Source organism: Podarcis pityusensis (genome assembly GCF_964106645.2).
Source record: "Podarcis pityusensis genome assembly, chromosome: 12".
NCBI classification, from domain to species: Eukaryota; Metazoa; Chordata; class Lepidosauria; order Squamata; family Lacertidae; genus Podarcis; species Podarcis pityusensis.
Genome location: NC_138037.1, coordinates 44982422 through 44998815, shown reverse-complemented (window position 1 = coordinate 44998815; position 16394 = coordinate 44982422). Strand labels below are relative to the sequence as shown.

At 44.1% G+C, this 16394-nt stretch overlaps 1 protein-coding gene across 1 annotated transcript in view; it reads left to right on the top strand.

Annotated features, from left to right (window-relative positions):
• Positions 1-1582: 1582 nt before the first annotated feature.
• Positions 1583-16394, top strand: part of CMTM6 (CKLF like MARVEL transmembrane domain containing 6) — a 20078-nt gene continuing 5266 nt past the window's right edge. Inside the window, exons 1-3 of the mRNA XM_080975082.1 lie at positions 1583-1774; positions 5309-5463; positions 15753-15929. Of these exons, the coding sequence (XP_080831208.1) occupies positions 1591-1774; positions 5309-5463; positions 15753-15929 (516 nt within the window). The 5' untranslated portion in view covers positions 1583-1590. The remainder of the gene's footprint in view (positions 1775-5308; positions 5464-15752; positions 15930-16394) is intronic.

Genomic DNA, 16394 nt, shown 5'->3' with positions numbered 1-16394 from the left:
TCTTGCTCAAAGTAATATTTCTTCCTTTAACAAAACAAAACTGTTCTCTTATAGGACTCCCAATTGTCTCACACCAAGAAACTGATTAGGTTAGTACCTGCTTATCCTTAATGATTCTGCAGCCTTTGACGCTTCCAGGCCAATCATTGGACTCCAAACCAGAATTTCTAACAAACGCCTGTCAAATGCATAGATGTAATTGCAAATGAAATGCTGTAATTCATAAAGGTTAGATTCTGTTTGCTTTCAGAGAGGAACCTTTGCCACAAGACCCTACACTTTATGACAATGAGCAGTTAACTGGTAGTTTTCATATAGATATACATGGGTTGGGAGCCATACAGCTACTTTAGAATTGTCCACAGTCTTGTGTGTCCTCAGTAGATTCCACCCCCTCCTTCAAATACTCAGCCATGATGGCATATGCAACAGCTTTTGCAATTCCCCTCACTTTCAAAAGCCATGTAGCATGTAAGGATGCTGAACAAAGAAACAAGTCCAAAACACTCTTGCACATAGACTAACAATGATCTGTAAGTAGATCCATGTGTTTATGAATACTTTGGGCTTGTTTCTCTGAACAGAAAATAAACATGAATATGTGAACAGTATAGCAAACTTGAAAGTGCTGCTTTTAAAACTTCCAGAAAATAGAAAACTTCTCTAGTGTAGAACGTCTACATTCTTGGGCCAACGTTGCTTGAAAAGTTAGTAGTCTACTTTGGGGCATTCTTCTTTGCATTTCCCATATTATTGTTTTTTTTTTTAAAGAATAGTTTTATCAATGTAAAGCGCTCTGGATTGAAATTCTGCCCCCCCTCAAAAAAAGTTCCTTTCTGAGACCTTAAGGAATTCCACAACTACTTGATGGTTGTAGTATTTTACATCATTTAGATCTAACTTTCTTGACTGAATGCTTAACATGACGAGGAGCAACTGTATGAAAGGAGCAACTCTACAAAGCTTTTCATTTCCAATCACATGCATGGCACAAATTTTACTTTTGAACAGATTACTACTATGTAACACAGCGAACTATTTGAGTGTATTTAAGATGTGCATGAGTATATGCTACTGATGCGGTAAGTAACGTATCTTTATTTCAGTTACTTTGTATCCTAGAGTTGAATTGTTTGTTTAATATATTTGTAATTCTTACACGTTGTAGAAGGTATCTTTACTGTTCACATAATAATATATGAAATGGCTTATCTAAAGACACTAAACAAATGATTTAAGATATATATTACACACTGTGGAGTTCATAAGAAAGTATCCCTCTTGCACACAAAAGTATAGGCAGATATATTTCTCTCTGCTGGTGTAAAGTGCTTTTTTAATAGCAATAAAAGCTTTGAAAGGACAAAAAGGTGCCAGAAGCACTTTTACTTTGTCAGCTACCAATCCTACACAAGAAGCTGGAGGGGAGGAAATATGAGGGAGCATGATGCAGATAGCAACATCATGAAATGAGTAAAAAAATGGGTAGCATACAAATGTAAACTAGATTAAGCTTAGCTGTCTACACTAAGTGCTGGTCAACCCTAGCATAGTTTTAGAATGTGCTCTATCTGCCTTCCAGAGAAAGAGATGATTGTGGAGCTACCAGGGAAAGAGATGATTGTGGAGTTACCAGGGGAAAATATAATTGTGGAACCATCACTGAAAATGTCATTATCCATTCCCTCTTCATTTGAATTTTGCACGTGGTTTGTGTCAAATAGTTCAGAATCAAAGATCACAGTGAGATATAATGGCAGAAGCATCTTTTCAGGTAGGCTGGAGTCTAACTGTTGCATTCAGTGTTTTTTTTTACTCATTATCATTAGCATCTTGCATTGTAGAAAAAGTACAGGAAAATTTAGGTCCATATTTTGCAAGGTGAAAAACATACAGTGGTCCCCCCCCCCTTATTCATGTACTGACACGAAACTCCCTTCCAACTTTTTGTACATAACATTAAACCATAGCTTAATGTGCACACTGCTCAGAAATTCCCATAACTCATCTCTTTCTCCTGTTGCACTGTGGACAAAACAAGCAGGTGTCTGACTTGTCTGATCTTGGGCTTGAGTTCTGTTTCCCCCCCCCCCCCGCCCCAAGAAGTCATGAGAAGTAAACAAGGTTTGTTATTAGCTTGCTGCTCATGATTTATTTCGGGAAAACAAACTAGCTTGGGTTTGAATGACATGATAAGCAGACCTGGCTTGTTTTGTCTATGGCACAGCAGGAGGAGGAGTGGGGAATATTACCCTATTGAGCACCATGAACTGGCACACTAATAATTTGCATTAAACCATAGTTGTTGCATAAATATACACATAAATTCAGAAACAGTGTGACATACTACTTAGTAACAGAAAATGCACTCGACAAATAACATCTAAATTAGTATTTCTTTTAACTACTGGAATTTTCCCCAAAGCATATTCCTGTACTCAGAATGACGTTTTCTTAGAAATACCTGCAGTGCCCAATTACTGTTTATGGTTTGAAATCAAGCCATGCAGGCAAAGGTACAGCCTGCAAATTGTTGAGTCTTGCAAAGCACTGTGCATGGAGCTCCACAAGACCTGACAATCTGCTTTGCACAGGGCTTTGTAGCCACTGCGGGTCAGCTGTGCCTGAAGTTTTGGTCCAGCTGCATCTTTTCCTGTCTCATTGCTATCATCATATATGGCATCAAATGTAAGGCAGCTAGTGTGGTTTGGTGGAAATGGGCTGGCAGACTTAATTAGACCCATGGGCTGGAGGCCCACTGCTAAGGTATAGGATTACAGCCTTAGTCATTAGTTTATATTCCTAAATCATGTAATGACTCTAACATTAATTTGAGCTCTCTGGCAGATATCATGACTTAATATTTTATTCTTCTCTCACACACTTGTCATCTCCTTGTTTACACTACACCCTATCAAGAAAGGGAAGCTTTATTATTTAAATGTAAATTTAAAATAATGCTAAACAAGAGTTTTTCACCTAGTATTTAAGCTGGAGGAAACCCATGCACACACATCCCCCACTCACGGGGGGTGTGTGTTAAACAACTTTTCCCTCTGTTTGCAGCAAGTTTCTGCATTTATTTCTTAAACATCCTGCGATTTCCGTTTTGACCCAATGTTGCAACAACTTCCACACAAAAATAAGCTGCTCAGATAGTATGAGAGATAACTACACGGAAGGTGTTACCACTTGCTTTACTCTCTTTATGTACAAGTTCAGTCTTCTCTTGTACATTTTGGCCTGGTGCCCCATACCCCTTAGGGCAGGGGTACTCAACCTTTTTATACCTACTGCCCACTAATGCATTTTTCTTGATGGTAAAATTTCCTTAACGCCCACCAGTGCTCGATGGAAGGAGGATTCAGCTTGTGCCGTAGAATCCCCTACTGCCCACCTAGAATCCTGAAACACCCACTAGTGGATGGTAGGGACCAGGTTGACAACCCCTGCCCTAGGGTATCAATTGACATACATTAAAATATGGAAAGAAAATGTGTTGGTACTTCATATAGATGTCCACAAGGGGGAGGTAGCACACTTTTGAGTAGGCTTAAAGAAAAAAATAGTAAAGGTCAAATAATGTAGATTAGGTTTCCTGTAGCATGTTTTCAGGATTCAAATATAATTGTGAGAGTTGGAAGGATGCATTGATCCCCGTAGCTTTGTGATGTATGCCACTAATCTTCTAGTGCTACAGTTCTGCACATATTTACCTGAAAGTAAATCACATTGAAATTAATGAGGCTTTTGGTTTGAGTAATAAGTGCAAGAGCGCTTTGCTCAAGGTGAACCAGTAGAACTAAAATCCAAGTCTGCCAGCTCCAAAAGTTCAACACTCTATTGTACAGAAGTACACACAATAAACAGGTCATCTGGAGCCCTTACCCTCTTTAACATCTGTGCCACCTCTTAAAGCAGGAGGGGGAAACACTGGTTATTGGACTTTCTCACCCTGTCAGCCTCAACTAGCATGGTCAATGTTCCAGGATGATTATGGGAGTTGGAGATCACAACATATGGAGGGCCCAGGCTTCCCACCCAGGTTTTCTGTGCATGAGGCTTAGCTACACTGGCAGAAATAGCCATTGCCTGAGGGGGTCCCTTAAAGAGACTCTTAATCTCAGGGTCTTGGGTTTGAGCCACACATTGGGCATAAAGATTCCTGCACTGCGGGGGGGGGGGGGGGCTGGACTAGATGGCCCTCGGGATCCCTTCAGATTCAACGATTCTATGAAATGGAAAGAGGAAGAGTCATGTTAAACTGCAATGTCAGTATCAGGCATAAGTTCTGATAGAGGCTAAAAATATAGAATTGTTGCTGTTTCATTGGAGACATTTGCTGCTTAACTTTTTTTGTGGGTACTGTGGGGATAGAGCTCTATTTTGCCAAATGCAGGGGCTCAAACCTCTTCAAACGTTTTTAATGTTTGATATTTTACCGTGCTTTTAATTTTCGGTTGGGAGCCACCCAGAGTGGCTGGGGAAACCCAGCCAGATGGGTGAGGTATAAATAATTATTGTTATTATTATTATTATTATTATTATTAACAACACCCTGTTTTTTTAGCGGTGCGTACCGTCTGTCCTCTGAAACACACTTTGCCATTGCTTACATAACCTGCTCTATCCATTTTAAAAATACCTTTGCTCTGGGGGGTCAGTGTGGGTTGGAAACTGATAATTACAAGCAATAAATGTAGTGGGAGAATTCTTAAGTGTGGGGCTTCTTGAACACAAGCCACACCCCTTCTAAGACTAAGCAACAAAAATGATTTTTTGACCAAAACAGCTATAATGGCCTCAATACCAAAATCCAGCCTTTTCCTCTCTCCCCCCCTCCCTTTGCTTAACATCCAGCCTGATGAAGAGTTCAGAGGAACTAAGAAAAACTGCCTATTATGTGGCAGCTGGGCTTTGCAGTTTTATGTTAATAATGCAACTTATTTGGCGGGTTCGTCTCTTAGGAAAGAAAAAAAAAGCCAATTTATTCGGCAATGCAGGGAGGGCTTGCCAACGGCAAGAGGGCGGCGCTTGGAGCCTGCTCCTCAATGCTTCTGGGCAATAAATAAAGAAGGTGAAACGGCGTGAGGTGAATTTGGCCGCCGGGTCTGAGGCAAAGGCCCCGTTTCTCCTGATAGGCGACCGGATTCACCTCCTTCCGCAAGAGGAGAAGAAAAAAGGCGGGGAAACTTCGACGGCCCTCCTCCTCCTCCTTCCTCGAGGCCTTGGCGCCCGGCCCTGTCTGGGGACAACTCCCCCCTGAAGCTGAAGCGGAGGCCGCCTTTCCCTTTCGTTTTCCTCGCAGGGCCTACTCCCTTCGCGGCCATGGAGAACGGGGCGCCGGTCTACGCCGACACCACCGTCCCCGCCGAGCAGCCGCCGGGGAAGGGCCCCCGCTGCACCGGCTGCACCGCCGACAACTTGGGAGCGCGGCGGCTGGCGCTGAAGGCCTCGCAGCTGGTGAGTCGGAGGGAGGGCGGGATGGCGGCCCTCCTCTTCCCTTTCCCCTCAGCCAGGGCTTCTTTCCCGCCTAGCCGAGGCTGAGGGAGGGAGGGATTAAACACACACAACACGCTGGGGAAAGGGAGGGAGCCGAGCACGGCCAGGCCCACAGCAGCCTCCGTGAGGTGCTTTGGGACTACTAGCCGGCCTCTCAGCCCGCCTCCCAAGCTCGGGTCTTGCGGCGGAGCCGAGAGGAGAGTCCGCCCGGCCTCATGGCGGCGCTGCAGCAGCAGCAGCAGCAGGTGCCGCTTTCTTCGCCTCGGACGAGGAAGGGAGAGCGGCCCTGGCGCTTGGCGTCCTCCGAGCTCCGCCCTTGGCTCGCTCGCTGCCGGCGTTTTAGGGTCCTCGGGGCGTGCTTGGAAGGGGAACCCGCAAACGCTCATGCCATTGTTTCTCAGCTCAGGGCGCCGGCTGTCGTTGGACTACAACTCCCATCATCCCCGGCCGCTGGGCCCGCTAGCTAGGGATGATGGGAGTTGTAGTGCAACAGGGTTTTCTCAAAGGGAGTCTTCTGCCGTTGTTGGACTACAACTCCCATCATCCCTTACCGCTGGACCTGCTAGCTAGGGATGATGGGAGTTGTAGTGCAACATTGTTGGCCCGGTGTTTCTTAAAGGGGGGGGTGTCCTCCCGTTGTTGGACTACAACTTCCACCATCCCTGACCGCTGGCTAGGGATGATGGGAATTGTAGTCCAACAACACCCAGGTTTGAGAAACACTGGGCAAACTCTCCTATTGTGGCACGGGGCTGGGGGGGCGGAAATGCATGGGCACAGCCTCGATTTATGTTAGGGAGAGCAGAATGGAGCTATCTGTGATGTGATTGGTCAGTTAGTTAAGTATTTTTATTTATTGAATTGGGGAGGGGCAGCTGCCCCGCCCGGTTATGCCCAGGGAGGAGTGTAGTGTGGCACCTTTCATACAAACACACATCTATAGGGTCATAGAATTGCAGTGTTGGTAGGGACCTCAAGGGCCATCTAACCCAGGAATCTAACCCTTCAATGCAGGAATCTTTTGCCCAACGTGGGGCTTGAACTCGCGTCCCTTAGGTTAAGAGTCGCATGCTCTACCAACTTCAGCAGCAGTAGAATCACAGTCATAGAATTGTAGGGTTGGAAGGAACCCTGAGGATCATCTAGTCCAACCGCCTGCAATGCAGGAATATGCAGCTGTTCCATACAGGAATCAAACCTGCAACCTTGACTTTATCAGCACCATGCTCTGACCAACTGAGCTAGCCTCGGCACCTTTCGTATAGGGTTCACGTGTAAGTGTGTTGTTGATTTGATAATGAGGAAACACGGCTGTATGAGCAGAAGTTATATTTGTCACCTAAATGCAGGTGGCTTAATTTGGGGCTTTTTAAGAGCAGAAGAAACTGCCTTGGGCCCATTGCTCTGGCTTGGTATGTATCTCATTGTTCTTTGCTGATCAGTAGTGGCTCTGAAGGGATTCAGAAAAAGTGTTTTGTCTAGCCCCACATGGAAATACCAGGGATGAACCTGGGGTCTTTCTGCATGCAAAGCAGGTCTTCTAACATAGAGATACAGTGTGTTCTTTCCTTACCAGAAACCCTTAATTCTCATGCTCCTTGGTATGCAAGTGTGAATATCTATAACACAGTTTAAAATGTGTGGGAACTGAGGCTTATATCCTTCTAGGCAGGTGGATTCAAAATATCATTTTGACTTAAATTCTCTTTGTTTGCACTGCCTTTGTAATTGAATGCACATACAGTAGGATCACAGCAAAAAAACTCCCCCAAATATGGGAGTATTATGTCCAATGTGTGTGTGTCTTTTACATTTATCATGGTACTCCTATAATAAAGTGATTCTAGAAATAGCTTACATCAGGCATAGGCAAACTCCGGCCCTCCAAATGTTTGGGACTACAGTTCCCATCATCCCTGACCACTGGTCTTGTTAGCTAGGTATGATGGGAATTGTAGTCCCAAACATCTGGAGGGCCGGAGTTTGCCTATGCCTGGCTTACATATCCAAAAACAATAGTATTACAGAGCGCTACTCTTTGTCAAGCTTTTATTTGTTATAATTGTGATGATCATGGCATACAGCTGATGAAAACCCCAAATTAACAATCTCAGAAAATTAGAATATTAAATGAAATCAGCAAAACAAGGACTGCAAATAGAGCAATATTGGACCTCTGAGAAGTAGAAGCATGCATATGTACTCAGTGCTTGGTTTGGGCCCCTTTTGCATCAATTACTGCCTCAGTGCGGCGTGGCATGGATGCTATCAGCCTGTGGCACTGCTGAGGTGTTATGGAAGACCAGGAAGCTTCAATAGTAGCCTTCAGCTCTTCTGCATTGTTCGGTCTCATGTCTCTCATCTTTCTCTTGGCAATGCCCCATAGATTCTCTATGGGGTTCAGGTCAGGCGAGTTTGCTGGCCAATCAACCACAGTAATCCCATAGGTATTGAACCAGGTTTTGGTACTTTTGGCAGTGTGGGCAGGTGCCAAAGTCCTGCTGGAAAATGAAGTCAGCATCTCCATAAAGCTCATCTGCAGAAGGAAGCATGAAGTGCTCCAAAATCTTCTGGTAGATGGCTGTGTTGACTCTGGACTTAATGAAGCACAGTGGACAAACACCAGCTGATGACACGGCTCCTCAAATCAACACAGACTATGGAAACTTCACACTGGACTTCAAGCATCTGGCTTGTGTGCTTCCCCATTCTTCCTCCAGACTCTGGGTCCTTGGTTTCCAAATGAGATGCAAAAGCTGCTCTCATCAGAAAAGAGATTTGGGGAGCCATGTTTTGCAGTCCTTGTTTTGCTGATTTCATTTAATATTCTAATTTTCTGGGATTGTTAATTTGGGGTTTTCATCAGCTGTATGCCCTGATCATCACAATTATGACAAATAAAAGCTCGACATATCTTGCTTTGCATGTCATGAGTCTATCTCATATATTAGTTTCACCTTTTAAGCTGAATTACTGAAATAAATGAACTTTTGCACGATACTCTGATTTTCTGAGTTTCACCTGTACTCTTACATAAGCTTATGCGCCGGCTGCAGCCTTGCAGAGGAATTGTAACCCCCATATATGGTGGCTGGAGAGTTTAAGATATGGTGCCCGTCCGTTCCCCCCTGCCCTGGCCGAGTTGACCTCAATAATAAATTACTTACCATGGTGTATCTACTTACACTGGGTGAGAGGAAACCCTGCTGATGGAAGTTAAACCAGTGGAAGTTATGCAATAAGGTGTATATCAAGAGCCAGGGAATTGGCATATTGTGGGCAGGGAGAGGGATAAGCAAAGTTCTGCTGCATCCTAACCCATTACACACAGAGCTCAGGAATGCAGGTATAACTATATTCGCCCCATAGGAGTCAGTGGAAGGGCAGGAAATGAAGGTTTACACTGCCCCCTCCCCAATGAATACACCCTCACCAGAAGCAGTTAGGCTGCAGCTTAATTTACGCAGGAGATACGGGGGTAAAGCAGCCCCTGACATATTTGCCTGCTTAGGATTGCTTGCTCCGTCCCTAGCTGAATTTCAGAGAGTGGTATGCTGTTCAAAGCACAGCATGGAAAGCTGGGAGATTTTTACAGCCCTCCCCACTAGCATGCATTTCCCCACCTGAAATGTCTGGTAGACATGTAGCATGGTCTGTATGAAAGCCACAACAAAAAAAATTTTTTGTTCTCGCAGTAGTGCTTGACTTCTTAATTGCTACTCTTCCTATGCGCAGCAATGCCTTGTGGCACCTTGAAGGCTCATTTATGATGGCATAAGCTTCTGTGGACTAGAGTGAGCCCATCCCCTTCATCAGATGCAGGAACTGTTTTCATCAGATGGCAGGTAATAACACACACATATACAGCCGTACTTCGGTTCTTGAACAGAGTGCGTTTTGGGAGTCCGTTCGACTTCCAGAGCTGTTCGAAAACCAAGACGCGGCTTCCGATTGACTGCAGGATCGTCCTGCAGCCAATGGGAAGCCGCGCCGGATGTTCGGCTTCCAAAAATCGTTCAAAAAGCGCAACACTCACTTCCGGTTTTCGATCGTTCGGGAGCTGAAATGTATGAGTTCTGGGGCATTCGACAACCAAGGTACGACTGTACATTGTTGTCGTCGTCCCCCCCCCCCGCATGCCCATGTGGGTGCATATTATATATGCACACAAGCATGCCTAATGCACCTGCCACCTAAAGATAACACCTCTTGTATCGAATGAAGTCCTCTCTGTTCTACAGACTTTTATGCTATAATGAATCCATTAGCCTTTAAATTGCCACAAATCTCTACATTGTTTTCATGGCTACCAACTAATATGGCTACACCCTTTGGAAGTTGCTACTTAGTACAGTTTTTGTCTTTATTAAAATTAGTATCTAAATTGGAAGTGAGAAGTTTCTTTTCAAGGCAGCACTTCTGATACAAGTAAAGCAGATTTCCTCATCACTTGATACACCTTTTGTCACAGGGGAAATTCATTCTGCTTCAACTCCAGGCCAGCACAGTAACTTCTGTATTTTATACAGATATAGCTTAGTCAGTAGAGCATGATACTATTAATCACTGGGTCGGGGCTTCGAGCCTCATGTTGGGCAAAAGATTACTGCATTTCAGGACATTGAACTAGATGACCCTCAAATTCAATAATGATGATGATGATGATAATAAATTTATTATTTATACCCCACCCATCTGGCTGGGTTTCTCCAGCCACTCTGGGTGGCTTCCAACAAAGTATTAAAATACAGTGGTCTGTTAAACATTAAAAGTTTCCCTAAACAGGGCTGCCTTCAGATGTCTTCTAAAAGTCTAGTAGTTGTTTTTCTCTTGAACATCTAGTGGGAGGGCGTTCCACAGGGCGGGTGCAACTACTGAGAAAGGTTCCCTGTAACTTGGCTTCTCGCAGCAAGGGAACCATAAGAAGGTTCTAAGATTCTATGAATTTAAAACATTTTGATACCAGCCTTAATTGATCCACTACAATCTACAGCAGACCACCCAGATACTACACAGCCTGCAAATACCTGGGTGAACAGAAGGGTCTTTAGCAATCATCCAAAGCACATCAAAATGCTTATTTTAGAGGGGAGGTGATCCAACAAAGGCTGGGAGCACCAAAGTGGAACAGCTCCTCCCCAGGGTTTTCTACCAAGAGGGCCTCATGCAGAGATCTTGGCATATTTGTGTGGAATGCTATTCCAGGAGAGATTAAGTACACGGCTTCTGCATTCATCTTAAATATTTGATGAAAACTTTTTAATACCACCATCAATTAAGGAAAAAATAATAATTCTGTAATAGCTAGCTGGTAATCTGCAACAATAGCTTTATGTGGTTTTTATTGTATATATAATTGTTGTGAACTGCTCTAATATTCTCCCCACCCCGAAATCGTGATATGTTAAGTATGCTTTGTAAATCAATAAGGACAGGTCTGTATAGGAGAAGTTGTTCTTTCAAATATCCAGCTCCCAAATTGTTTACGGCTTTAAACAAAAGAACCTCATACTTTGGCTTGGTGATAAATTGGCAGCTGGTGCAGTTCTTTCAGAAGTGATAATGCATGCTTGCATTAAGATGGCCCTCCTCATCTACTGCGTTTTGCAGTTCCTGCAGCTTCCAAATCTACTTTTAAGGGCAGCTCCACACAGAGTATGTTACAGTAATCTAGTCTTCATAGAATTCTAGTGTTGGAAGGGACCACAAGGGTAATCTGGTCCAACCCCGTGCAATGCAGGATTAAGAGACGCATGCTCTACTGACTGAGCAATCCCAACTGGTAACCAGTGCTTGGGCCACCGGTGCCAGGTTATCCCACCAACTGAAGCTGAGGGAAGACGCTTTTAGTCACCATGGCCACTTGGGCCTCTGGTCACAGTGATAGATCTAGAACAGGCATAGACAAACTCTGGCCCTCCAGATGTTTGGGACTACAACTCCCGCCATCCCTATCTAACAGGCCCAGTGGTTAGGGATTATGGGAATTGTAGTCCCAAACATCTGGAGGGCCAGAGTTTGCCTATGCCTGATCAAGAAGCTGGTTCAGTAAGATACCAGGGTCAGTGGTATCAAAAGGATAAAGAAGTGCTGCACTAAGACTGATCTAGTTCTGAAACCAGGCTAGATTAGAAGGCTTCCATAAGTGAATATTGGAAATAATAGGAAGGCTATTACTCTACCACATGATTATGTTCCTCTGCAGCAAGACCCCACCCTCGAGACCACAGCTGGGAGGGTAGGGATTGGATATCATCTGGGAAATTCGCAGTTGTCATGAAGCACTAGGCTACACAGTGCGGTACAAATGACAAAGTTTCCAGCTCTGGGGATTTCAGGTGTGTCTCCAAGGACACTTCTTTTAAACTTCAAAACACCAAGCTCCCATGCACCCCAAAGCTAGGCAAATCCAACCCCACATATTCCAGGAATATTCCTCCAAGTGACTTGTTCCGCTTTTGTGATGAAGAAGCTAGTCGTTTTACCTGTGTGAAGCAACTTAATACCATACGTTAACATTTCAGGAGCTCTGACGAAAGCTATGACCCTTTTCTCTTGAGGTTCCCCACCCTAAATATATTAACATAAACCCTTTTATGTACAGGGCAAATGCAGCCCACCCTTGTCCCCCAGTGTCGAAATATGCTAAGTGCCTGACCTACTTGCCTCCTAAAAATGTGGTTCTGGTGCCTAAAAATTTGAACTGCTTCTTCAGCTCTGTGCAGTGTTCATAACTTGAATTTGGTTTGTTGGCTTCTGAACAATTGGTTGCTGGTGACTCTTTGCTGCCCTGTTTTGTCCACCAGCAATTGTTTGTAGATAAATAGTGTTGGCATGTGGTTCATTTTGCAATGTGGTTATTAGGCAATTTAAGAGACCAGTTCATTCTGGTGTTTTCTAACTAATCGGCTTACACAATGCATCTCTTTTTTCCTCCCACCCCACACCCCTGCTTCCTGGTCTTGCTTAGTGCATTTGCCTCCACACAGCCGTGGTGTTTCTGCATGTCCCTCTTTCTGTGGCTTAAATATTAAATAAACTTGCATGGTCTCAATATAGCTGCCTTTTTGAGGAAATTGGTAGATGGAGGTCATTTTCCAAATGTGAGGACTTACAAGGTAAATAAATGAAAGCCAACAGTCCACTTTGAAAGGGGAAACCCATCTGTTAGATTTTGTGTGTTTTTTAAATCACATTTGAGAGAATGGAATATTTCCCATTACAGTAAGATACCAGAATCAAAATGACTTAAGAAACCAATAATCCCACAATACTGTGGTGGTTTCAGATTTAAACTTTGTGTTCACTTTGATTTTTTTATTTAGTGCAGGTAAGCCGCGGTCATTTCACCATGAAATGCAAAGTATTTGCTACCTTTGGACACAGACTGTAAGGAAAAATATTCTTTGTTTTCCATGACATATACACTGTATAAAGCAGTGTATATCTACCTTCCAGGGTAAAGGTAAAGGGACCCCTGACCATTAGGTCCAGTCGCGGACGACTCTGGGGTTGCGGCGCTCATCTCGCTTTACTGGCCGAGGGAGCCGGCGTACAGCTTCCGGGTCATGTGGCCAGCATGACTAAGCCGCTTCTGGCGAACCAGAGCAGCGCACGGAAACGCTGTTTACCTTCCCGCCGGAGCAGTACTTATTTATCTACTTGCACTTTGACGTGCTTTCGAACTGCTAGGTTGGCAGGAGCAGGGACTGAGCAACGGGAGCTCACCCCGTCGCAGGGATTCGAACCGCTGACCTTCTGATCAGCAAGTCCTAGGCTCTGTGGTTTAACCCACAGCGCCACCTGCATCCCCACCTTCCAGGGTATGTCACTTTAAAACTTACAGCCTCTCTGGTTGCCCTTACTTCCAAGCAACCAAACTACAGAACTCGCCCCACAGTTCACAATGCTCTGAGCAGACCATACTCCAGCTAGCAGCAATAGACCAAGCAATTTTTTAAAATTAACACCTACCCAGCCTAATCTCCTGGCTCCTAAAGAACACCTTCCTAACTAGCAGCAACTCAGCCAATTAGTTACACTGGGCAGTTTGTCACTCAAGGCCTCCTAGGTGCAAACTTCCTAAATGTGGAATATTGTCCCTATATTTCTTTGTCGCTACAGGATGCTGCATCAAGGTTTTTAAGCCATGGATGCTTTAGCTGAGATTCCTGCATTTCAGGGGGCTGGACAAGACGACCCTCATGGTCCTTTCCAACTCTACGATTCTGTGATTCTACGTTGACTCTACATTGGGTGACACTATCTGTCAACAGGACTGTCTCCCAACAATCTTTGGTTGTTGATGACTTATTGGGTTTTTGCTTTGCTTTCACAAGCATAAATTCTGTTCTAAATTGCAAGACTGAATACTACCGGGGAGGAAAAGCCATTGACACTGTATATGGTGTAATCACTTCTTATCTGGTGGTATGAAAGTGTTACTGGTTTTGCACACGGTACAGCCGTGGTACATGCAAATGCATTTCTGTAACCAATACTGTTTGCATATCACCAGGAAATAAATTTTCTGCATCATACACATGGGTGTATGGTGATGTGTGGCCATATCAGTGCTTCCTAGCAGGAATTGGTAGGTATTGTACTTCTCACTAGCCCTTCCAAAGCCAAAACTTGACTACAGAGAACTGTACATCAAGCATGGGCTTGGCATACTGGAGAGGAATATAGGAAGCTGTGCCATATGAGGTCAAGCCACTGGTCTATCTAGCATTGTATCATTCACATGGACTGGCAACACCTCACCAGGGTATGGCCAGCACCTCTCCCAGCCCTACATGGGCATACCAGAGATTGAAGCTTTGACCTTTTGCATTTCAAGCTTGTACTTTACAACTGAGCCCTGGCTCTTTGTGAGGCAGTGCTCAGCTGGTAGGTGGATAATATACATGACAGCTGAGTTTTTAGCTGGAAGAGCCTAGTAGTCAGCATCTGTGCTTTTCACAAGCTTAATTGAGCTTACAGTTGGCAGGTAGTTTTGGCAGCCTCCAAGTATACTGCTGGAGGAAGGATCTGTACTGATGCACGAGGCTTCTTCATCAGTTCCATTTCTATCTACATGGACAAAGGTGTATTAATTATATCACTGCTGCTGCTAATTTTCAGCCACATTAACGAACAAGAAATTGGAAGCTTGCATTCTAGGAAGAACAGTTGAGAGCAATCATCCATGTGCATTGATTTCTTGAGAATATCTGCTGTTGCTTCAGTCATAGCATCACTAATCAGGGCTGGGAAAATGTCAGTCCTATGCTGGAGTATTTTACTTTGATACTACAAACTTGATGCTTAGTAGAAATTGGATATGGATATTTTCATGTCCTCTTCTGTGCCATTGAAATATGTGTCAAGTAGAAGGAATTGATCCATTCTAGAATTTCACCAGATTCCAGATTACTTTGCACATTTATTGTGCAAGGCCAATTGATGTTATTTCTGTGTAAGGCTTGGATTTAATCACCTACAGTAAATCTGTTTTGAGGCAGAGCTGTTGGACAATTTATACGTGCTTCTTTTTGTTGTTGTGCAGCAGTGATTGCTGGTATTTAAACAAAGAGTGCAAAAACTGAAAGTAAAACAAAGCAGGAGTCATATTGTCCCCTGTTCCCTCAGCAATTGAGAAACAAAGGCAAGAGGCAGTCAGGAAATGGACTGCAGTGAGATAGACAATAAGTGGAAGAATTCATATGCAGCTGACTTCTGGAAATGAGAATCTGGAGCAGTGTGGCATTACCCAAGTGTTCTTGGAAAGACACATGAACGTCATTTTCCTTTGTTTTCAGATAAAGCAGGGAATCTTAGAAACTCTCCCGTGACTTATAAATATTGTCAAAATAGTCTTCAGACCAAGAATTGCCTGCAGTGGAGATTCTTATTCCCAAGAACATGCATTGCAAAACTGGCTGGCAATCACATGCCATCATATTTAGTTTTCTGCACCTTTGAGGTACTTTGCAGTTTGCCCCTACAGTTGCCGGGGAAATGGACGCTTTAATGCAAACGAGAAGCATGCTAGCGTGTGTGACTCAAATGTCTCTGGTTCAGCTAAAGTCCTGTGAAATGGGAACTTTTAAAGAACATTTCTCACAAGGTTGCAGGAGATAAGATTATAAAGCATTCTAGATCTTAAAAGTGCTTTCATAAACATAGTGCTTGAGTCATGGTAACTGCCTTCCTGCTGAAGGGATGTTCTAACAGCCAGTGGTTTTCTTCTTCTTCTTCTCCAACAGGTCCTGTCCTTCCTAGCCTTCTTGTGTGAAGAAATCGTGCAACATTGCAGCAGTTGCGGTGGCCTTTACTTCTTCGAATTTGTCAGCTGCAGTGCCTTCCTCTTGAGTATCCCGATTCTGGTTACATATTGCACTTCTTTGTACGAGAGGACAGGGAAGGAGAAAGTAGCAACTGTGGTAAAGGGAGCCGCTTTTTATATATGTTATGAATATCATAATTTTTAACAGCCATAGGCATGCTCAGGATTAGTCAACATGGCCTTGCCTCAGCACTTAGAGGAGTCTGGAAAAGTTGCAGTTAGGAAAATCCAAACGTGTATTGGCAACTTAAACATGTCATGCTAATTTACTGAGAATGTCAGCTGGTTGGCAGGGCATAGAACCTGTCCGACAAGGAACAGTGATGGCAGCTCATGTTTACAGGGTCTATTGCCACCACCCCAGGGGGTTGCCTGTGGAACAATGACGCTGCTAGGACGAGTAGGCGAGATGGTAAAGGTAAAGGACCCCTGACAGTTAAGTCCAGTCGAGAACGACTCTGGGGTTGCGGCGCTCATCTCGCTTTACTGGCCGAGGGAGCCGACATTTGTCCGCAGACAGTTTTTCCGGGTCATGTGGCCAGCATGACTAAGCCACTTCTGG